Below are 25,171 nucleotides of genomic sequence, written 5' to 3' on the forward strand. Positions count from 1 at the left end.
AGTTACTATAGTATTTATATTAACTATATTAACTCTATCTAACCCTAACTAAATTTATATTAAATTAATCTAATTCATTTATAAACTAAAATATTCCTATTTAAATCTAAATACTTACCTATAAAATAAACCCTAAGATAGCTACAATATAATTAATAATTACATTGTAGCTATGTTAGGGTTAATATTTATTTTACAGGTAAATTGTTAATTATTTTAACTAGGTATAATAGCTATTAAATAGTTATTAACTATTTAATATCTACCTAGTTAAAATAATTACCCAATTACCTGTAAAATAAATCCTAACCTAAGTTACAAATACACCTACACTATCAATAAATAAACTACAAACATCTATCTAAAAATACAATTAAATAAACTAAACTAAATTACAAAAAAAAAAAAACACTAAATTACAAAAAATAAAAAAAAGATTACAAGATTTTTAAGCTAATTACACCTATTCTAAGCCCCCTAATAAAATAATAAACTCCCAAAATAAAAAAAATTCCCTGCCCTATTCTAAATTAAAAAAATGTCAAAGCTCTTTACCTTACCAGCCCTTAAAAGGGCCTTTTGTGGGGCATGCCCCAAAGAATTCAGCTCTTTTGCATACAAATACAATACCCCCCCCATTACAACCCACCACCCACATACCCCTATTCTAAAACCACCCAAACCCCCCTTAAAAAAGCCTAACACTACCCCCCTGAAGATCTCCCTACCTTGTCTTCACCACACCGGGCCGAACTCCTGATCCGATCAGGGCGATGTCTTCCTCCAAGCGGCAAAGAAGAATTCTTCCTCCGGCGATGTCTTCCTCCAAGCGGCAAAGAAGAATTCTTCCTCCGGCGACGTCTTCCTCCAAGCGGCAGCAAAGTCTTCATTCTTCCGGCGGCATCTTCAATCTTCTTTGCCGCTTGGAGGAAGACATCGCCGGAGGAAGAATTCTTCTTTGCCGCTTGGAGGAAGACATCGCCCGGATCGGATCAGGAGTTCGGCCCGGTGTGGTGAAGACAAGGTAGGGAGATCTTCAGGGGGGTAGTGTTAGGCTTTTTTAAGGGGGGTTTGGGTGGTTTTAGAATAGGGGTATGTGGGTGGTGGGTTGTAATGGGGGGGGGTATTGTATTTGTATGCAAAAGAGCTGAATTATTTGGGGCATGCCCCACAAAAGGCCCTTTTAAGGGCTGGTAAGGTAAAGAGCTTTGAAATTTGTTTAATTTAGAATAGGGCAGGGAATTTTTTTTATTTTGGGGGTTTATTATTTTATTAGGGGGCTTAGAATAGGTGTAATTAGCTTAAAAATCTTGTAATCTTTTTTTTATTTTTTGTAATTTAGTGTTTGTTTTTTTTTGTAATTTAGTTTAGTTAATTTAATTGTATTTTTAGATAGATGTTTGTAGTTTATTTAATTTATTGATAGTGTAGGTGTATTTGTAACTTAGGTTAGGATTTATTTTACAGGTAATTGGGTAATTATTTTAACTAGGTAGATATTAAATAGTTAATAACTATTTAATAGCTATTATACCTAGTTAAAATAATTAACAATTTACCTGTAAAATAAATATTAACCCTAACATAGCTACAATGTAATTATTAATTATATTGTAGCTATCTTAGGGTTTATTTTATAGGTAAGTATTTAGATTTAAATAGGAATATTTTAGTTTATAAATGAATTAGATTAATTTAATATAAATTTAGTTAGGGGTGTTAGGGTTAGATAGAGTTAATATAGTTAATATAAATACTATAGTAACTATATTAACTATATTAACCCTAATATAATTAGGGTTAATATAGTTAATATATATAATGTAATACCTATATTAACTATAATATACTTAGGGTTAATATAGATAATATAGCTGGCGGCGGGGTAGGTAGATTAAATTAGGGGTTAATCATTTTAATAGAGATGGCGGCGGTGTAAGGGGCTTACATTAGGGGTTAATAATTTTAATATAGATGGCGGCGGTGTTAGGGGCTCACTTTAGGGGGCTATAGATATAATATAGCTGGCGGCGGGGCACGGGAGCGACGGTTTAGGGGTTAATAACTTTATTAGGTTGCGGCGGGGTACGGGAGCGGCGGTTTAGGGGTTAATAGCTTTTTTATTGTTAGGATAGAGAGGGGGGATAGCGGATAGAGGGTTAGACGTGTCGGGCTATGTTAGGGAGGCGTGTTAGACGTGTCGGGCTATGTTTAGGAGGCGTGTTAGACAGTGCGGGTGATTTAGACTTTAGTCAGGTTTTGTAGGCGCCGGCAGTTTCTAACGTGGCGCAAGTCACTGGCGACTCCAAAAATCTGTACTTACGCAGATTTCTGGACATCGCTGGTTTGTGAGACTTGCGCCACTTTAGCAAGTGACGGCGCCGCATATTGGATGGCTCGAGTTGCGAGCTGAAACTGCGGGCGACGTGGGTTCCCTCGCTTGCGCCGCAAACTGCGATCTATATCGGATCGCGCCCCTAGTATATAGTTTACATTTGTCTAGTTGAATCACTGTTGGTTTGCTATACTAATTATGCCAAAATTGCTGTAAGGAACATAGGAAACATGAATGACAATGCTAAAATGTGCTCAAATCAGTAAAAAAAAACCTGACTTCCTTGTGAATTTACGGTGTTCTGTGAAGTGAAATAATGTGTACTTTATCTTGGTTTTGTGATGACTTAAATGGACAGTATATTGTGGTTATTTTCCCCTTCACTTTAATGTGTTCCAAATTATCTATTTTTACCTGCTGGTGTGTATTCAATGGTTTACAAATAGCTAATTTACCTTTATTTTGTAATTTAAAATAGCTGATTTTATTATAATATATAAAATAACTGACACTAAAATACAAAAATAAGTCATCCTTCGATTCAAAAATTAAATCTTCATATTGGAAAGCAAACTTAAAGGGACAGTCTATACCAGAATTGTTATTGTTTAAAAAGATAGATAATCCCTTTATTACCCATTCCCTAGTTTTGCATAACCAACACCGTTATATAAATACACTTTTTACCTCTGTGATTAACTTGAATCTAAGCCTCTGCAAACTGCCCCCTTATTTCAGTTCTTTTGACAGACATCCATTTTAGCCAATCAGAGCTGGCTCACTGGAACTCCACGTGCGTGAGCACAGTGTTATCTATAAGACACACATGAACTAACACCCTCTAGTGGTGAAAAACTGTCAAAATGCCCTAAGAGAAGAGGCAGCCTTCAAGAGCTTAGAAATGAGTATATAAACCTCCTAGGTTTAGCTTTCAACTAAGAATACCAAGAGAACAAAGCAAAATTGGTGATAAAAGTAAATCGGAACATTGTTTAAAATTATATTCTCTATCTGAATCATACGTTTTTTGGAACTAGACTGTCCCTTAAAGAGGAGAATGGCTGTACCCCGGGTCTGACCAGTGATTTATATTATTTTTTTTTTAATATTTCTAGGTTAAATGTATTTCTTTTTTATGAGAGACATGAGTACCCAATGTTATAAAATACTCACTATATGCAATTGATTTGGGTTATCAAAAGGAAAGAAAGGAATTCTGTTCTAATTGTTTAAAGGGACAGTTAACACCCGATGCAGCTTAACTCCATACATTAGATCAGGAATAGAAGATGCAGCTGCACCGCATCGCATGTTGATGAGCTCTAATGGTATTGGAGTAATCACCCAAAATACATATGTTTATTTCATGTATATATGGCCGCCAAACTCCTCCCCCTCCTCCTTCGTCCCCTTCTCTAATCTTTTCCATGTTGGTTCATGTTCAAAAGGGTGACGTTGCTGTTTTGATAATACGCATGCGCATTATGTTCTGCCCGCTCGCAAATGCAAGCCGAAATCGGAAGTGCACTGTGCTTACCTTAGTGGCTAGATCGTGTCCATCTCCTATTAGTAGCCTACATCTTTTCTTTTTATATAGGTATTTATATTTACCATTGTAATAAACATTCATTATCTTTTTTTCTAGCGATTACACTAAATGTAATATGGCAATAATATGTTTAATATTGAAACAAATTCCGTTCTTTTGGTTCCTAATCGATTACACATGCGCGATTTGTCATGAACGCAGGTTAACAAACCGACCGAGGATTTGATTATGATTGGGGGATTGTTTAAAAAAGAAAGTAAATACGTAACAGTGGGGGGAGTTTGGAGGCCATATTTACATGGAATAAATGTATGTATTTTGGGTGATTACTCCAAAACCGTTAGCGCTAATCAACATGCAATGCATCTTCTATTCCTGATCTAAGGTATGGAGTTACGTTGCATCAGGTGTTGACTGTCCCTTTAAGGTAATTTACTTGTTTTTTTAAACAAGTTACAAGTTGTATTAATATCTTATAACCAGCATAAGTGTTAAATATGGCGTTTCAGGGTCATGTGTTGTCATATATATCATTTGTTGGATGCATGGATTCGGAAAAAAGAACAGGCTTATAAACAGAAAGGGAAGCTGTGTCTTCCAACCTTTGTAGATTGTTTGTCACTGAATAGAGTTGGTTTAAAAAAAATAAAAAAAATAGCTGATTCTGCTGATTGAAATTGACACGACCTATGCTAGTAAATTTCAGATGGTTATAGAAATCTTTGTAAACAGGAAAGTGCAGATGAACTCCCAGTGGGGTGTGGGGAGGAGGGGTTCCAATATGATCCTTTTCAATTGTTTTATTGAAGTATTAGTCCTTGTGTATACAGTAAGAGATAAAACAAGGAGTAGTTTATGTATATACAGAGATGAACGATAACTGCTATTCTTCCGGCAAACTCAGTCCATTTGATTGGACTGTGGGTTCAATTAGCAACAACAGCTATTTCAGAGATTAAAATTAACATACATGAGCAATTTCCATACATTTAAAACTCTGCAGCTGGTATAACAAGTTATCAGAAACACATTAAGTGGAAACCATTCGTACAGTAAACTGTCCCTTTAATCATCTATATTAAATGGGCAGTAAGCACCCTGAGATTGTAATATAAACTGTAAAATTATGCATAGTACAAGTGTCATTTATTTTGCTCCCATTTCATGTAACTAAATTGTGTACCTCAGATATTGCATGTATATCAAACACAACCTTGCACTTGCCCCAATACTTGTCACTCAGGGGGTTCTACTGATTTTACTCCTGAATTTAAAAGCAGCCTGTATAAAATTGTGACAGATTGTTTCCGGGCAATCTCCAAACCAAGTAAGCGTACATCTGGGGATTTATCTCAGTCTCAGTAATGTGCAAAATCCTTCCCCTCAACCCCAAATTCCTTCTCTCTTATAGAGCTCTGGCTCTGAGGATGCAAATATATCTAGTTCTGATGGGGAAGTATTATCAAATTAAAAGGAGACTGTGCCTAATCCTGAATATGACAATGCCTTTAGATTCAAGGTGAAACATATCCGCAGTTTATTGTTGGAGGTATTAAAGACTATTAAAACCCGCTGAAAATAAGCCTGTTAATCAGTTAAATATTGTTTCAAAGCTCCATCAAGAATTCCACAGGTTTTTCAGGTCCCTAATTTAGTCTCTCGACTTTATTGCTAAGGAATGGAAAAATACAGGCGTACCTTTTGCTCCTTCCACAAGATTTAGTAAAATGTACCCCATTCCAGAGCAGAATGTGGAAGTGTGGGAAACAATCCCTAAGGTTAATGATGATCTTTTCACACTTTGTTTAAAATGGACAGCAAATTAGAGTCCTTCTTAAGGAAACTCTTTCTTCAAACACGTCTTTTACTCACACCAGATGTTTCTCTCACCTGTGTGGCTGCAGCAGAAACACTATGATTACATATGCGGGGGCGTCCGCAAAAGCCAGCAACGCCGTTGTTTAGTCCGGTTTTGCTATCACATATACAGCACCGCACATAAATGCGGCGTGTATATTTCACCCGTCGCCCGCTAATTTTACTCCCATAAGCTAACATAGAATTGCGTTGCAAGTTGGTATCACATATTCAGAGCAAGGACTTACTAAAAAACCTTACATTACTTTAAAAAAAAAAAAAACAACTAAGTTTAAATTAATCTAAAATTACAAAAAATAAAAAAGTCTAACATTACAGAAAATAAACCAAATGATCAAAAATAAAAAAATTAAACCTAATCCCTAAAAATAAAAAAGCCCCCCCAAAATAAAAACACCCCTAATCTAAACCAAACTACCAATAGCCCTTAAAAGGGCCTTTTGTAGAGCATTGTCCTAAGTTAAACAGCTCTTTTACATTAAAAAAACTAAGTTCCACCTAACACTAAAAAATCCTAAACTACCCACTGCCCCTAAAGGGGCATTTGTATGGGCATTGAGCCTAAAAAGGGCATTCAGCTCTTTTACCGCCCAATAAAATCCCAAATCTAAAAAAAATAAAAAAATAAAAAATAAAAAGCCTAAGTCTAACCCCCACATAGGTACTGATGGTTCCTGAAGCCCAACGGTGAAGTCTTCTTCCTAGCGGCGACATCTTCTTCCATTGCGGCGACTTTTTCTATCTTCATCCTGGACTGTGGAACTGAAGACCGGCGACCACGGAGCCATGGAGTGGGGAGGAACCTCTTTGTACGATCACCGCTGTACACTGAATGTTAAATGCAAGTTACGCGTTTAAATATGGCGTACCTTGCATTCCTATTGGCTGATTTGAATCTTCAAATTCAAATCAGCCAATAGGATGAGAGCTACTAAAATCTATTGGCTGACTGCAGGAACCGTAAATACCTATCTGGGGGATAGACTTAGGCTTTTTTTTTTAAAAAAAATAATTATTTTTTATTTTTTAGATTAGGAATTTTAGCGCTGAATGCCCTTTTAAGGGCAGTAAAAGAGCTGAATGCCCATTTTGGGGGCAATGGGTAGCTTAGGTTTTTTAGTGTTAGTTTTTTTATTTTGGGCGGTTTGGTGGGTGGGTGGTTTACCTTTTAGTGGGAATTAGTATTTCTTTCATGTAATTGGCAAGAGTCCATGAGCTAGTGACGTATGGGATATACAATCCTACCAGGAGGGGCAAAGTTTCCCAAACCTCAAAATGCCTATCAATACACCCCTCACCACACCCACAATTCAGTTTAATGAATAGCCAAGTAGTGGGGTGATAAAGAAAGGAGTAAAAAGCATCAACAAAGGAATTTGGAAATAATTGTGCTTTATACAAAAAAAATCATACAAACTTTGCCTCCTATGGAGGTGGTGAAGTAAGTTTGTGCTAAGATTTCTACGTTGACATGCTCTTCTCAGCATTTTGAAGCCCGATTCCTCTCAGAGTACAGCGAATGTCAGAGGGACTTAGAGAGTATTACCTATTGAATGCAATGATTTTCCTAACGGGGGTCTTTTTCATAGGTTCTCTGTTATCGGTCGTAGAGATTCATCTCATACCTCCCTTTTCAGATCGACGATATACTCTCATATACCATTACCTCTACTGATAACTGTTTCAGTACTGGTTTGGCTATCTGCTATATGTGGATGGGTGTCTTTTGGTAAGTATGTTTTTATTTCTTAAGACACCTCAGCTATGGTTTGGCACTTTATGCATTTATATAAAGTTCTAAATATATGTATTGTACTTATATTTGCCATGAGTCAGGTTCATGTATTTCCTTTTGCAGATTGTCAGTTTCATATTTAGGAAAGTTAATATTGAGAAATATTTTTCTTACCTGGGGTTAATGCTACACTTTATTGCGTCATTCTTGGCGCAATTTTTTTATGCCGTGAAAGGCACGTCCCTTGACGCAAGTTCGTCATTTCCGGCGTCATACTTGACACAGGGGTTCACACAGGGTTGCCTCGCTAGTGTTGCGAGTGTGTCATTTCCGGACATGGTTGGCGCCCAAAAAAATTTCAGTTACGTTGTGCGTCATACTTGGCGCCCAATTTTTTTCATTATTTATTGCCCCATTGCTTTTGCTATGTCAGAGGGCTATGCTATTTGCTTTTTTTCCCATTCCTGAAACTGTCATATAAGGAAATTGATCATTTTGCTTTGTTGTTTTTTCTTTTAAATTTTGCAAGATGTCTCAATCTGATCCTGCCTCAGAAGTATCCGCTGGAACTTTGCTGCCTGACATCGGTTCTACCAAAGCTAAGTGCATTTGTTGTAAAATTGTGGAGTTTATATCTCCAAATGTCATTTGTAATAGTTGTCATGATAAACTTTTACATGCAGATAGAGTTTCCATCTGTAATAGTACATTGCCAGTTGCAGCTCCCTCAACTTCTAATGTACATGATATACCTATGAATTTTAAAGAATTTGTTACTGATTCTATTCAGAAGGCTTTGTCTGCATTTTCACCTTCTAATAAGCGTAAGAGGTCTTTTAAAACTTCTGATAAAGTTGATGAAATTTCAAATGACCGACAGCATAATTAATTATCCACCTCTGATGAGGATCTATCTGATTCAGAAGATCCTTCCTCAGACATTGACACTGACAAATCTACTTATTTATTTAAAATAGAGTATATGCGTTCTTTGTTAAAAGAAGTGTTAATTACTTTGGATATTGAGGAAGCTAGTCCTCTTGATATTAAGACCAGTAAACGTTTAAATGCTGTTTTTTTTTTTTTCGTTTTTTTTTTTTCCAATTATACATCAAGCAAATAAAGAAAATACATACGAGTGAGATGGCTTCATACATTGGATATAGTAAACATGGGTACATTTATCTGTTTACAGCCAGGGTTCAATTGTATAACATTTTGAGTGCGGCCAATGGGGCTGGCACAACTGTACATTTTATTAGTATACATCATTATCAAAGTCTATATAACAAAATGTGTACTAAGACAAGAATAAACATCCATTATCTGCCATGGGCTACTGATTAGAGTAACCAATTGGGGGGAATAGGAAGGGCTAAAAGTTGTAAATGCTGTGTTTAACCTCCTGTGGTTACTCCAGAGGTTTTTCCTATTCCTGATGCTATTTCTGACATGCTTTCTAAGGAATGGAATAAGCCAGGTACTCCTTTTAATCTATCTGCAAGGTTTAAAAAATTGTATCCTTTACCAGCAATTGCAATAGAGTTTTGGGAAAAGATCCCCTAGGAAGATTGAATCTTATTTAAGGAAAGCCTATTTATATTCAGGTCATCTTCTTAGGTCTACAATTACTTTGGCTGATGTTGCAGCTGCTTCAACTTTTTGGTTGGAGAATTTAGCGAGCGCAACAAGAATTGGATTCTGACATATCTAGCATTGTTCGCTTACTGCAACATGCTAATCATTTTATTTGTTATGCCATTTTTTATATTATCAAAATTGATGTTAGATCCATTTCTTTAGCTATTTTTGCTAGAAGAGCCTTGTGGCTTAAATCTTGGAATACTGATATGACATCTAAGTCTAGATTGCTATCTCTTTCTTTCCAAGGTAATAATTTATTTGGTTTTCAGTTGGATTCTATTATTTCAACTGTTACTGGGGGAAAGGAGTTTTTTTGCCTTAAGATAAAAAACCTAAGCGTAAATCTAAGGCTTCTAATCGTTTTCGTTCCTTTCGTCAAAATAAGGAACAAAAACCTAATCCTTCCCCCAAGGAATCTGTATCCAATTGGAAGCCTTCCTAAAACTGGAATAAATCCAAGCCTTTTAAGAAACCAAAGTCAGCCCCTAAGTCCGCATGAAGGTGCGGCCCTCATTCCAGGTCAGCTGGTAGGGGGCAGATTAAGGTTTTTCAAGGATGTTTGGATAAATTTTGTCCAACATCAATGGATTCAGAGCATTGTCTCTCAGGGGTACCGAATTGGATTCAGAGACCTCCTGTGAGGAGATTTTTTCTCTCACGCATCCCAGTAAATCCAGTAAAAGCTCAGGCTTTCCAGAAGTGTGTTTCAGACCTGGAGGTTTCAGGGGTAATCATGCCGGTTCCTTTTCAGGAACAAGGCCTGGGGTTTTATTCAAATTTATTCATTGTCCCAAAGAAAGAAAATTCATTCTGGATCTGAAAATTTTGAATCGTTATGTAAGAGTACAAACTTTCAAGATGTTGACTATAAGGACTATTCTGCATTTTGTTCCGCAAGGACATTATATGTCTACAATAGACTTGCAGGATGCTTACCTTCATATTCCGATTCATCCAGAACATTATCAGTTCCTGAGATTCTCTTTTCTAGACAAGCATTACCAATTTGTTGCTCTTCCATTTGGCCTAGCAACAGCTCCAAGAATCTTTTCAAAGGTTCTGAGTGCCCTACTCTCTGTAATCAGCGAACAGGGTATTGCGGTGTTTCCTTATTTGGACGATATCTTGGTACTAGCTCAGTCTTTACGTTCTGCAGAATCTCACACGAATCAACTTGTGTTGTTTCTTCGAAAACATGGTTGGAGGATCAATTTACCAAAAAGTTTTTTGATTCCTCAGACAAGGGTCACCTTTTTAGGTTTCCAGATAGATTCAGTGTCCATGACTCTGTCTCTAACAGACAAGAGACGTTTGAAATTGGTTGCAGCATGTCGGCGCCTTCAGTCTCAGTCATTCCCTTCAGCGGCTGTAAGGAATGTAAGGTTTCCAAAGCCTCTGATTACTGGAACACAATTGCAAATCAGTATTGATATATGTTTTGTTTCACTAGTAGGAAAAGAATTACACTATTGAAAAGTGAAATTCGACTGGATAGTGAATAATTTATAATATGAGAATTACCCCTGTATTGAGGTTTTAGGATCAGCGTATTCGTGAGGGAATAACTGAAATATAGATCATGAAGGTCAATGTTATCTGAGTAATATACTCTAATCAGCTTATAGTACTTCTGATGGTATTTCAGTTATTGGTTTTGCCATTCAGACGTAATTACTCACAGGGGCCAGGAAACCGCAATGTACCATTGCTTGCTAATTGATGATACAAATAATAATATAAGATTAGGTTCCTTTAGTTGTTCCTCTTAGTTAGGTACCTTTGTGCAAATGGTAATTGACCCTGTGTGCCGGGAGAGCTGGAGCCTGTCTGTGCTGTGAGATCTGCTGTGCAGGGTATCTCCAGCGAGTCCGGAAGAGCTGAAGTCTGCCTGTGTTGTGAGGGCTGCTGTGCTGCGTATCGCCTGTGTGCCGGGAGAGGAGGATCCTGTTTGTTATGTGAGAGATGTTATGCAGCGTCTCTGCGGTAATGGATTCAGAGATCTTCACATGCTGAGGCTCGGTCCTAGAGGGGAGGAGTCTCCGGTAGTCTGTTTTGTTCCGTAATGTATGAGGAACACGGTTCACAGCTGTTTGTAGTATCAGCGAGTAGAGAATGTTATTTTTGTAGCTGAATCTTGAGCTGACAGCTGGAATAGGTGCAAGGTGGAACAATGTATCAAATATGTCAATCCTCGACTCAGTCTCCTAATGTTTAGGTTTGATTAACAGCAAATTGGGAATGACGCCAAAAAGGAAACAGTTATGAAGATCGTAGCTTCTTTCTTTAGGTATCTCAGATGATATGAATAGATAGGGTAATCCTTATTGTAGCTCAGGTAAATGTAGCCTTACTACTAAAATACTAAGCAAGGTGCGACAGGAAATGGTGGAACTTATAGAGGAAGTAGCCAATGAGATTGTAACATGCCAAAGCAGCCTTAAAGAGACAGTAATCCTGACAGTGGCTATGTGCATGGAAGTTTTAGGCCTCATGACTGCAGCATCGGACGCGATTCCTTTTGCTCGTTTTCACGAGACCTCTCCAGCTTTGCATGCTGAATCAATGGTGCTGGGATTATACAAAGATATCACAAAGATAACACAATTTTTTTGTATAAAGCACAATTATTCCAAATTTCTTTGTTGATGCTTTTTACTCCTTTCTTTATCAACCCACTACTTGGCTATTCGTTAAACTGAATTGTGGGTGTGGTGAGGGGTGTATTTATAGGCATTTTGAGGTTTGGGAAACTTTGCCCCTCCTGGTAGGATTGTATATCCCATACGTCACTAGCTCATGGACTCTTGCCAATATGAAAGAAATGAATTTATCAAGTAAGTTCTTACATAAATTATGTTTTTTTAAAGGTAAAAGAGCTGTTTAACTTAGGGCAATGCCCTACAATAAGCCCTTTTAAGGGCTATTGGTAGTTTAGTATTAGATTCGGGGGTGTTTTTATTTTGGGGGCTTTTTTATTTTCATAGGGATTAGGTTTATTTTTTTTATTTTTGATAAATTTTTTTATTATTTTCTGCATTAATTTAATCTTAGTTTTTTAAGTACTGATTTTTTATTTTAATTATAATTAAGTATTTTATGTAATTTGGGGTTAATTTAGGGGGTGTTAGGTTAGGGGGCTTAGCAATTAAATTAGTTATTTCCATTGTGGGGGGTTGGCGGTTTAGGAGTTAATAGATTAATTAGGTTTATTGTGATGTGGGGGTTTGTCGGTTTAGGGGTTAATACATTTATTAGGTAGATCTCGATGTGAGTGAATGGCGGATTAGGGGTTAATCATTTTTTTAATTAGGCATATTGCATTGTGGGGGGTTGTCGGTTTAGGGGTTAATACTTTTATTATTAGTTCAGTATGGGGGTGATGGCGGATATAGGGGTTTTACGTGTCGGCTTTATTTTTGGGAGGAGGGTTAGACTTTTACAGGAGATTTACAATTCTTTTTTCATATGCGTCAGCAGTTTCTAAAGTGCCGTAAGCCACTGGCGACTCCAGAAAATTTGTATTTACGTACATTTCTGGACATCGCTAGTTTATCCGACTTATGGCACTTTATGAACTGCCGGTGGGGTTTATGTAATTCCCGATGTGCAAGGTGAAATTACGAGCGGCGTGGGTTTCAGCAGTTGCGCTGAGGCCTGTGCCGCATATGTAATTTTGCCCTATGGTGTGATTCTCTAGACAATTCCTCTACTGAGGATATACAGAACTCCATTAAAACACTTAAAATGGCTCAAGCATTCATGAGTGAAGCGGTAATAGACATTATTAAGATCAATGTCAAAAATACATATATATGGGAGTGCGAGGAAATCCTTGCGGTTAAAATCTTGGTCAGCAGACATGGTCTCTAAAAATATACTAATGACTCTTTCCTTCCAATGGAAGATTCTATTTGGTTCAGACTTGGACTCCATTATTAAAGTTCTTCTTCCTCGGGATAAAAAATCCAAAGGAAAGAACGGAAGAGAAAATCAGTTTTGTTCCTTTTGCTCCTCAGGAGATCAGAAGTCCTCCTTCTCTCAGAAACCTAAGCCCCCCAAGTCAGCCTGGAAGCCTGGTTCTTCGTGGTTAATGAACAAGCAATTTAAAAAGTCCAACAACACCACAAAATCAGCATGAAGGTGCAGTCCCCAAACCAGAATCTGTTCTGGTAGGGGACAGACTAAGTCACTTTTAGGAGGCCTTGTGCAGGTTAGTCTAGGACCCCTGGGTTCGAAACATAATTTCTCAGGGTAATCAAATAGGCTTAAGGTCCGGACCTCCTTGAGTGCGATTCCTTCTGTCACATGTTCCCAAACTTCAGTCAAATGGGCTGCCTTTCTAAAGTGTGTTTGGGAATTAGAGGATATGGGGTAATTATACCAGTACCTGTAGCTCAACAGGGTTAAGTTTTTTACTCCAATTTGTTTATTGTCCCAATGAAGCAAGGGACCTACAGACCTGTCTTAGACCTAAAGACATTAAACATGTTTGTCAGGGTTTCCACTTATGATGGAATCCATTTGCACTATCTTGCCCTTTATTCAACAAGGTCAATTTATGATAACAGTAGACCTCAAGGATGCATACCTGTATATTCCAATCCACAGGGAACACTATCAGTTCCAGAGGTTTGCTCAAATGGCAAACACTACCAGTTTGTCGCCCTTCCGTTTGGTCTGGTACAGCTCCATGTATCTGTGTTAGCAGATGTTAGCAGAGATCAGGGGATTTCAATTGCACCATATCTAGACAACATACTGCTGCCATCTCCTTCTCTGCCATTAGCGATCACTCATACTCGCAAGCTTCTATTATTTCTCCAAAACCATGGTTGTAAGATAAATGTTACCAAAAGCTTGTTATATCCTGCTACAAGGGTAACATTTTTAGGAGTCATAATAGATACAATCCATATGCATCTGTTCCTGACGGAACCACAAAGGTTAACACTCCAGAGAACAGGTCTCTCCCTGCAGAGCACTCTATTGCCGTCTGTAGCTCAGTACATGGAGGAAGTGGGTCTTATGGTAGCTGCTTCAGGCGTGGTTCCTTTTGCCCACTTTCATTATCTCCCCTTCAACTATCCATACTCAGTCAGTGGTCAAATAATTATCTACATTTGGAGCAACAAATTACTGGATTAATCCGTCAGACAATTTCCGTCTTGGTGGGCACAAAGTCCTTCTTTGACACTTGGGGCATCTTTTCTTTGTCCGCCATAGTCAATTGTCACGACGGATGCCAGTCTGTTAGGCTGGGGGGAGTCTAGAATTATCAAAGGGTGCAAGGAGTTTGGTCTCCTTTAGAGGCAAGGTTACCAATAAACTGTCATATTTTGCTCTGCCCCTTTAATTTCCACTATTCCTCTGCCCCTTTAACATGGATTCATCTTACCTTTTGCACACCACCTCTCCTATCAATAAATAGCAGCTGCACCATTCAACATTGCTTGGTTATTAGCTAGCTCTCTGACACACCTTCCAGATCTTTCTGAGTCTCTGACTGAATTCTCTCCTCAAGCTTTGGATGCCACTCACATGCTGGAAGTACCTCAGTGCATGTACTACTTGTTCTCTAAAGTGTTTGTGCAACTCTCAAGGTAATATTGTTTGCTTTTTTTACTCCATATTGTGTCTCTCTCATTTGTCTGTGCTCACAGCTTATTAGCGTGTATAGAAGTTCTACTAAAGGCATTACTTGCTGTCTGTGATCATATGCTACAATTGCAATATTGTCATATAACCTTTGCAACTTCTGTGCTGTGCAGCTGCTACTACTAGCAGTAATCACCTATCTCCAAACAAGCTGTGTTACTTTATCCTACTATACTACTGATTACTACTTGGGGCATTAATCCTACTCAGTATATACTTATACTTTCCTCTTTGGTGTATATAAATTTCTATTTTGTTTTGCGCTTTACATGTTAAGTTATATTTGCTTTATGTCACCTTTGATGTATATTAATTTAGAGGAGATTTATATAGAAGGTTGCAACTATAAATCCTTTCTTTAAATCCCTGCTTACAAAACATATACGTATATACATTTATACATAAGTTATATGAAAACAATATCAGCAGTTGTGTTCCACAAATCTAAGTTAAAGCAAGAGAGTGACAAACATTCTGAAACTTCGAGTGATTCTTTGAGCTCTTCAGGCCTGGCCTCTGTTGATGGAGGAGAAATGTATCCGTTTCCAGTCGGAAAATATCACAGAAATGGCCTATATCAATCATCAAGAAGGTATTGCAGTCCACTGTTGATGCAGGAAGTCTCTCCGATTCTGTCCCAGGCAGAGAGGAATCAGTGTTCCCTATCAGCGATTCTCATACCTGGTGTGAACAATTGCAAAGCAGACTACCTCAGCCATCAATCAGTCCATCCAGAAGAATGGTCTCTCCACCAGAATGTATTCAATCAACTAGTAATCAAATGGTGTATAACAGATATAGATCTGATGGCGTCACACTTACATCACAAACTTCCAAACTACTGTGCAAGATGAAGAGATTCAAGGACTCACATGGTAGATGCCTTGGTATGTCCATGGGAATTCAATCTAGCATACCTGTTTCCTCCATTTTGTTCTTCTACTGACAGGAGTCAGCATCAGTAATATTAATTGCTGCCCCGCAGGATATGGTATGCAGAACTAATACAGATATCCTCAATGCCTCCATGGTGACTTCCTCTGAGACAAGATCTGTTATCACAAGGTCCCCTTTACATCAGAATCTCACATATCTAAGTTTTACGGCATGGAGCTTGAATGCCTATTTTTAGACACAGGGGATTTTCAGACTCTGTAATCAATACTCTGATAAAGGCTAGGAAACCTGTGACTCAGAGGAATACCACACAAAATACGCTTTTCAAATTTTGTGGTAAATCCTTTAAGAGATTTTCTTGGTGTTCCTTTTGAATCCCGAGAATTCTTCAGTTCTTACAAGATGGCCCTGAAAATGGTTTATCAACTAGTTCCCTAAAGGGTCAAATTTCAGCCTTATCTGTTCTTTTTTATAGGAAGTTGGCTAAACTTCCTGATGTTCAGACCTTTGTTCAGGCGTTATTTAGAATTAGACTAGTTATAAGACCTGTTTCTCCTCCCTGGAATTTTAACCTAGTTCTTTTAGTTCTTCAGGGTCCTCCCTTTGAACCAATGCACTTCATAGAAATAATACTGGTGTTTTGGAAGGTGATTTTCTTGCTAGCTATCTCTTCTGCCAGAAGAGTTTCTGAGTTGTCTTCCATTTTTATTTTTCACAAGGTTAAAGCTGTACTGTGTACCAAATATGATTTTCTTCAAAAAGTGGTCTCTAATGATAACATTAACTGAGATACTGTAGTTCCTTCTCTTTGTCCAGACCCTGCATGCGGTGAGAGCTTTGAAGTTCTATCTCCAAGTGACTAAAGAGTTTAGAAAAACTTCTAGCTTGTTTGTGCATTACTCTGGGAATTGTAAAGGACAGAAAGCTACTAAGGTAGCGATGGCATCTTGGCTTAAACAGGTGATTTACAAGGCTTACTTGGTGGTGGGTAAGTTGCCTTCTAAATTTATTACAGCTCACTCTACCAGAGCAGTGGCAACATCGTGAGCCTTTAAGAATGATGCATCTTTGTAGCAGATTTGCAATGCTGCCACATGGTTCTCTTTACATACTTTTTCCAAATTTTGTCGTTTTGATGTCTTTACTTCTTCAAAAGCAGCTTTTGGCAGGAAAGTCCTTCATGTGGCAGTGTCGGCTAAATAGGAACTGTTAGAGAAAGTATTTTCCCACCCTATCCATAGCATAGAACATCGGCTTGGGTTTTAATCTCATATGTTATGCAGGACTGTGGCCCATTATCATTTAATGCAAGAAAACCAAATTTAAGCTTTCCTGATAAATTATTTTCTTTTGGAATGATGATGGTCCACAGGCCCAACCTGTTTAATTTGGCGACAGTTCAAATGACAACCCTATAGACCCTGCTTTGTCTTTCCTACCTTTTTTTCCTATTCTCTATTTGGCTATACATAAAACTAAGAGAGACTTGGAAGGTGGGAGTATTTTAAAGCTCTAGTATGAGTTCTTGACCCCTCCTACTGTGGAAAATATGTCCCATATGTTATGAGGACTGTGAACCATCATCATTTTATGAAAGAAATATAGGTTTGCATAACTGGGAGCAAACCTAGTGCCCATCGCTGTCACAAATGGTATGGAGGACTGTGGACCATCATCATTGCAAAAGAAAATAATTTATCAGGTGACCATAAACTTTATTATGCCCTCTTGGGAAGACAAATTTGTCTTCAATTTGCATGACTAGGAGGACAACCTAGTAGCCCATTACAGATTTATAGATGATAATTTATGTATCTGAAAATGCACTAAAAGAAGAGTTAGACAAGTATGACATGGGAATGTAGTCAGAATGAATTACATTTTTTAGATTTGGTGAAGACTTTGTCACAGGGAAGGGTTACACAGACTGGAATACAGCACATCAGATTATAGTCTGTTACAAAGGTGCAGCTGCTGGATACAGCGATATACAGACAATTTCATTCCCTTTGCAGTGTTTGCATATGCTGGTAACCCTGAGTGACCTATTGCTTGTTTTTAATTCTTTTAATAGATTGTATTGTTTAAGTTTTCATGTGCTAATAGATTCTGTCATCCAGGGGTGTTTTTGATTTGAACTCTACCCTTAGAGCTAATGTAGCTCAGTAAAGTGTGAGTATAGCTCATAATATGATTGCACTAAAAGAGTGTATAACAATATTGTACTATTTGTACTCTTTTCTCTTTTGAGGAAACCACCACTTGCTGAACAGCCGAATTACAGGTCCTTAAAGGAGAAGGAACGCTATTATTCACTACAGTGGTGGAAGTATCATTTATAATCTATTTCTTTTAGACACCTTTGTTCACTTATTTCACATATATCAAATTTTTTGTTACAATAAGATCTGTACAAATCCAGAACTTAGTGTGTTTTACTTTCACAAGAATAAATGTGGCTCTGAAAAGAAACAAATGATGCAAGCGGCCACCTTTTTCCACATTCATATAATAATGAATGAACCGAATGCCCGTGCCTAATTTAACAAAACTTATATCTACAAAATATTGCTATATAAATTGTAAACTTACTTAAGAATTCTTTGTACATTGGAACAATGTTACTTGTGATTAAGGAGTCATATTGCTCAATCTCAGTCTGGTTAAAATCTGTAACAAAGAAAGTAATAGATTAAAAATGGAACATAATTGCTATTAAAAGAGACAAGTATGATATAGATTATGTACTGACTTTGATTTATTGTTTTAACTAAATAATTTCTTAACAATCCCCACTGCAAAATATATTGATTTTTATAAATACATTTTTTTGTTGTAAACTTTGTGTTGGTTACCTAACACCTGCCAAAGGATTTGAACATGGAGCACACGTGAAAACAATATTTAGAGATATAGAATTTAACGGTAGATAAGAACCAAAAGGTCTATCGTCTACCCATTACTTGTGCAGTGTAAACATCCTTATTTCTTAGGATAGATTACAAGTGGTGTGGTATTTATTCTTTTCACGATTGCGAATACTCCGCTTGAGTTAAGCTTTTTGCGCTTGTATCTTGTATCTAAGCCTCTTTTGACAGCCCCCTGATTACATGGATATTTATAGTGCAGTGTCAACCACAAGTCCACGGGCGTGAGTAAAATGTTATCTATATGGCTCACATGAATTAGCAGTCTCTAGTAAAAAGCTAATAAAAAAGCATGTGATAAGACTCTGTAGTCTGCAGTGGCTTAGAAACAGGCAGAAATTTAGAGGTTTGAATGTTATAAAGTATTATAATATATCAATGCTGGTTGTGCAAAGCTGGGGGATGGGTAGTAAAGGTGGTATCTATATTTTTAAACAACAACAATGTTGGTGTTGACTGTCCCTTTAAGTAAAACTTGTCTAAATGTTTTATTATTTTTATCTGTGAAGATGAATCTGCTGTGTATTTTGTGTATATAATTTTAATATGAGCAAGCACTAGTCATTCTTTTGCATGAGCAAGCACTAGTCACAGCAGCACTCGCTCATAGTATTATACTATTTGTGCTCTTTTCTTATTTGTGGAAAACACCACTTGCTGAACAGCTGAATTACAGGTCCTTAAAATGTATTGCTTTAGGACATTTATTTTGGACATCTTTGTTCACTTATTTCACATATATCACATTTTTATTTGTTAAACTAAGATCTCTGCAAATCCACAACGTAGTGCGTTTTACTTTCACAAGAATAAATGTGGTTTAGAAAAGAAACGAATGCCGCAAGTGGCCGCCTTCTTCCGCATTTAGCCACCAACAAGCAAGAGTAACCCAGGTTCTGAACCAAAAATGGTCCAGCTCCTAAGCTTTACATTCCTGCTTTTTAAATAAAGATAGCAAGTGAACAAAGAAAAATCTGAAAGAAAAATTTGGGTTTAGTGTCCCTATAATCTGCTGTGTATTTTGTGCTTATCATTGTAGCATGAACAAGCTCTGGTCATTCTGTTGCTTGTCAACAGCAGCACTCACTGTTGGCAGCATATGTGTTTTGCACTAGAGTTAAGCATACTCCATAGCCACATCCAGATGATTAAAGCTTTTTATAATGTCTATTAAAAGAAAAGTACTCACAGGGAGGATGGAGGAAACTGTGGGTGATATTCAGCCCTTGCTTATAGTCAGAACAGTTTTGGCTTTTTTCCTCAGGGATTCTAACATCAGGCCGCAGACAGTTTTCAAGAGTAGGAGGAAGAGGAGAAATTTCCTCCTGGTTAAAAGGGAAAAAGAACAGAAAGTATTGCACAAAGCATGTTGATATTCCCCTTCTAACCTTTTCTAAATGATCTCATTTTCTTTGCTTATATGAATAATCAGTGATTTGTACCTAAGCATGGGTGTTATTTTCCAATTATGAAATAGAATTAATAGTATACATGACACACGGACAGCAATAGTGAAGCATTACTAAATGCAAAATGTGGTGTAAAAACTGATCCAAATACAAATGTTTTAAAATGAGTGAGGTTTAACACAGGCCTTTGAGGTTGTCAAGAGTTTTAGAAGTGCTATTGACATAAAATATATTGACACATTTTGGGGCTCAATACAAGTTTAATGATTTTTCTACAAAATTCAGCAAGAAAGAGCCAGATTACGAGTTGAGTGCAAAACATTGCTATTTGGGCTCAACTGAGTAATACCAGTGCACGCTAATGTGCGCTAGTATTACGAGTTCACATTGCACAGAAACATTGCCCTCACGAGAGCGTGCTTCCATAGGCTACAATTGGAGCCTCATTCTGATGCCGTCATACACGGCATAGAACCTAAGCGCAGCGAAGGTGGTAAGTAGCGCAGCAATTTTAAATATATATATGAATATACATACATATGTATATACACATATTAACTTTTTTTAAACCCCTTAAAACTGCCTTCTGCAGTATATTTTTATGAGAAAAAAATGCTTATTTTTTTTCATAAAAAAATAAAAGACCCTCTATTTTGGGGGATTTGGTGCACTTTTAGAAAATTAACCAGAGATATGATCTCTGGTTAATTTTCTGAGCGCTATTTGCTAACATAAGCTTGTGGTAGCAATAACCAGCCACTTGTAATGGCTGGTTATTTATCACGTGAATGCAAACGGACAAATTTTCCTTTTTGCTGGTGCACGATAAATGAGCGCTCAACTTGTAATCTAGCCCAAAATGTATGGAGACTTTTGTTTTATAAGCTTTTCTAAAGGATTGTGATCTACCCGTTTCCTTGGACCTTAGGTTGAACAATCAAGACGGCATTATAACTCATGCTATTTCAAAAAAAGGGAGCTATTCTCATTAAGATCAAAAGAGAGTAAAGTCTAGACTACAATAAAATCCACTCACAATATATCTGGCCCCATTTGCACTACTTCCCCCTCCTTCTAGCAGTCCTTTCTCTTGCTCTTGTCTCATCTCCACTCATATACCTCATCATGCGCCCCTATGCTGGTTATTACAAAGGCCTACATGACGTTGCACCACTGTGTACCTGATAATGACCCACTCTCCAATTGCTGCCCTAACCAGTCCTTTCTATCTGCTTATTATACATGGCCCTCAACTGCACTGGTCTCCCCTATATCTCAGACCTAGTCTCCAGATACTCTCCCTTCCGTCTCCTTCGCTCTGCTCACGGCCTACTCCTCTCTTCTGCTCTTGTTATCTCATCACATTCCCGTTTACAGGACTTCTCCACACTGGCCCCATTTCTTGGGGAACTCTCTGCCTCACTCCACAAGACTCTCCCCTTAGTTTTGAAAGTTTCAAATGCTCCCTAAAGACTCTACTGTTAAAGGATGCTTACAACCTACACTAACCTTTTCTAACCCCAATTCCTCTCCTCTTTTGCTATCCCCTTGAACTCCCTTAGCATGTAAGCCTATGAGCCTCTGTTTGTAGATCACCTTCATAAGAGCCGACTACAACAGTGTAACTCTCGGCAGGACCCTCTACCCACTTGATCCCTATAACTGTTACACGGTATCTCATGTCTATGTTTATAACGCTATGGAATCTGTTGGAGCTCTACAAATAACTAATAATAATAATAATATGACCTCCTGTCACTCATGCCAACACAACTTAGTTCATAATTACACTGCTCTATGAAACTCTCCATTAGATGTTACATAGTTTTAAATACTTCATAATAAATTGAGAGAACCCTAACACTTAACAGATTATAGTCTGCCACTTCCATTGAGAACCCACCTTTATTGCCCTAAACATTTTAAGATCACCTCAGATGGATTTTACCCAGTTTTTCAATTATCTTCCAAACACACAATCTGCTGACATTTTCTCTCTACCAATCAACAGACCACAAAAGCTCTTCTGTTTCAGTATGATGGTTTGTGTACCTTTTAACATATATTTGTGCACAATCAGGTGCTCTCTTAGATGAAAAAAACATCCTGCCATGTTCCCTAGATTTCTTTATGGACCTGGCACATGCAAGGCAGCTCCCTGTTTGTAATCTGAGAGTCTTTGCCATTTTTTTTAATAATTTCTTTAACACAGTTCAAAGGTGGCAACAAATATCTACTTGAAATGTTTGCTGCAGTTAACCTGACCCTAATACATGTTACACAGTGACTGCATAGATTAGGGAAAGAGATAAACTTTGAAGTACATCCCAGTCAAGTCACAACCTCAGACTGTCCCAGATATTGCAGAACTATGAGTGCTTGGAAGGTCTGATGTTTTCCCACGCTATACCTCTCTGACTAGAGCAAATGTCCTGGTTTTTAGGGACAATCCTGGACTCTGCTTGTCCCATGACTCCTGCCCCTCCCATCATTGCCCTGTTCTCAAAACACCAGTGACCAGCAAGTCTCCCACCTCCCAGTTCCAGAAAGCCTCTGGGAAATGATGAGAGTATGCAACCCTGTCACTGTGATTTCTGGCTTGAGACTGATGCTTTGTGTTGTATGCAGAAATTTTGCAGTGCAGTGCTTTAATGCAGATATTAAGCACAAAAAAACATAATTTATGTAAGAACTTACCTTATAAATTAATTTCTTTCATATTGGCAAGAGTCCATGAGCTAGTGACGTATGGGATATACAATCCTACCAGGAGGGGCAAAGTTTCCCAAACCTCAAAATGCCTATCAATACACCCCTCACCACACCCACAATTCAGTTTAATGAATAGCCAAATAGTGGGGTGATAAAGAAAGGAGTAAAAAGCATCAACAAAGGAATTTGGAAATAATTGTGCTTTATACAAAAAAAAATCATAACCACCATAAAAAGGGTGGGCCTAATGGACTCTTGCCAAAGAAATGAATTTATCAGGTAAGTTCTTACATAAATTATGTTTTCTTTCATGTAATTGGCAAGAGTCCAAGAGCTAGTGAGGTATGGGATAGCAATACCCAAGATGTGGAACTCCACGCAAGAGTCACTAGAGAGGGAGGGATAAAAAAAAACAGCCATTTTTCGCTGAAAAAAATTAATCCACAACCCAAAATATAAGTTTATTCTCATAAATGAAAGGAAAAACTTAAATCATAAGCAGAAGAATCAAACAAACAGCTGCCTGAAGAACTTTTCTACCAAAAACTGCTTCAGAAGAAGCAAATACATCAAAACGGTCGAATTTAGTAAATGTATGCAAAGAAGACCAAGTTGCTGCTTTGCAAATCTGATCAACTGAAGCTTCATTCTTAAAAGCCCACAAACTGGAGACTGATCTAGTAGAATGAGCTGTAATTCTCTGAGGCGGGGCTTGACCCGACTCCAAATAAGCTTGATGAATCAAAAGCTTTAACCACAATGCCAAGGAAACGGCAGAAGCCTTCTGACCTTTCCTAGAACCAGAAAAGATAACAAATAGACTAGAAGTCTTCCTGAAATCTTTAGTAGCTTCAACATAATATTTCAGAGCTCCCACCACATCCAAAGAATGTAAAGATCTCTCCAAAGAATTCTTAGGATTAGGACACAAGTAAGGGACAATATTTTCTCTATTAATGTTGTTAGAATTCACAACCTTAGGTAAAAATTTAAATGAAGTCCGCAAAACTGCCTTATCCTGATGAAAAATCAGAAAAGGAAATTCACAAGAGAGAGCAGATAATTTAGAAACTCTTCTAGCAGAAGAGATGGCCAAAAGAAACAAAACTTTCCAAGAAAGTATTTTAATGTCCAAAGAATGCATAGGCTCAAATGGAGGATCCTGTAAAGCCTTTAAAACCAAATTAAGACTCCAAGGAGGAGAGATTGATTTAATAACAGGCTTGATACGAACCAAAGCCTGAACAAAACAGTGAATCTCAGGAAGCTTAGCAATCTTTCTGTGAAATAAAACAGAAAGAGCAGAGATTTGTCCTTTCAAGGGACTTGCAGACAAACCCTTAATCCAAACCATCCTGAAGAAATTGTAAAATTCTAGGAATTCTAAAAGAATGCCAAGAGAATTTATGAGAAGAACACCATGAAATTTAAGTCTTTCAAACTCGATAATAAATCTTTCTAGAAACAGATTTACGAGCCTGTAACATAGTATTATGTCAGAGAAACCTCTATGACTAAGCACTAGGCATTCAATTTCCATACCTTCAAATTTAATGATTTGAGATCCTGATGGAAAAAACGGACCTTGAGACAGAAGGTCCGGTCTTAATGGAAGTGGCCAAGGTTGGCAACTGGACATCCGAACAAGATCCGTATACCAGAACCTGTGAAGCCATGCTGGAGACACCAGCAACACAAACGATTGCTCCATGATTATTTTGGAGATCACTCTTGGAAGAAGAAGTAGAGGCGGGAAAATATAAGCAGGTTGATAAAACCAAGGAAGTGTCAACGCATCCACTGCTTCCGCCTGAGGATCCCTGGACCTGGACAGGTACCTGGGAATTTTCTTGTTTAGATGAGAAGCCATGATATCTATTTCTGGAAGACCACACACCTGAACAACCTGTGAAAACACATCTGGATGGAGGAACCACTCCCCCGGTTGTAAAGTCTGACGGCTGAGATAATCCGCTTCCCAATTGTCTATACCTGGGATATGAACCGCAGATTAGACAGGAGCTGGATTCCACCCAAGCAAGTATCTGGGATACTTCTTTCATAGCTTGGGGACTGTTAGTCCCACCCTGATGATTGACATATGCCATAGTTGTGATATTGTCTCTCTGAAAACAAATGAACAGTTCTCTCTTCAACAGAGGCCAAATCTGAAGAGCTCTAAAAATCTTCAACAGAGTTCCAAAATATTGACTGGCAATCTCGCCTCTTGAGATTTCCAAACCCCTTGTGCTGTCAGAGATCCCCAAACAGCTCCCCAACATGAAAGACTTGCATCTGTTGTGATCACAGTCCAGGTTGGACGAACAAAAGAGGCCCCTAGAACTATACTGTACAATGGTGATCTAACCACCAAGTCAGACATAGTTGAACATTGGGTTTTAAGGATATTAATTGTGATATCTTTGTATA

General features: G+C 37.8%; 1 protein-coding gene across 1 annotated transcript in view; it reads right to left on the reverse strand.

The window, feature by feature from the left end:
* ENPP3 (ectonucleotide pyrophosphatase/phosphodiesterase 3) overlaps nt 1–25,171 on the reverse strand; it is a 437,931-nt gene that overhangs the window by 96,266 nt on the left and 316,494 nt on the right. Inside the window, exons 21-22 of the mRNA XM_053710678.1 lie at nt 19,810–19,945; nt 18,286–18,363 (exon numbers count right to left, since the gene is read on the reverse strand). Coding sequence (XP_053566653.1) covers nt 18,286–18,363; nt 19,810–19,945 — 214 coding nt within the window. The remainder of the gene's footprint in view (nt 1–18,285; nt 18,364–19,809; nt 19,946–25,171) is intronic.

The sequence above is a fragment of the Bombina bombina genome, chromosome 4 (genome assembly GCF_027579735.1).
Source record: "Bombina bombina isolate aBomBom1 chromosome 4, aBomBom1.pri, whole genome shotgun sequence".
Taxonomy (NCBI): domain Eukaryota; kingdom Metazoa; phylum Chordata; class Amphibia; order Anura; family Bombinatoridae; genus Bombina; species Bombina bombina.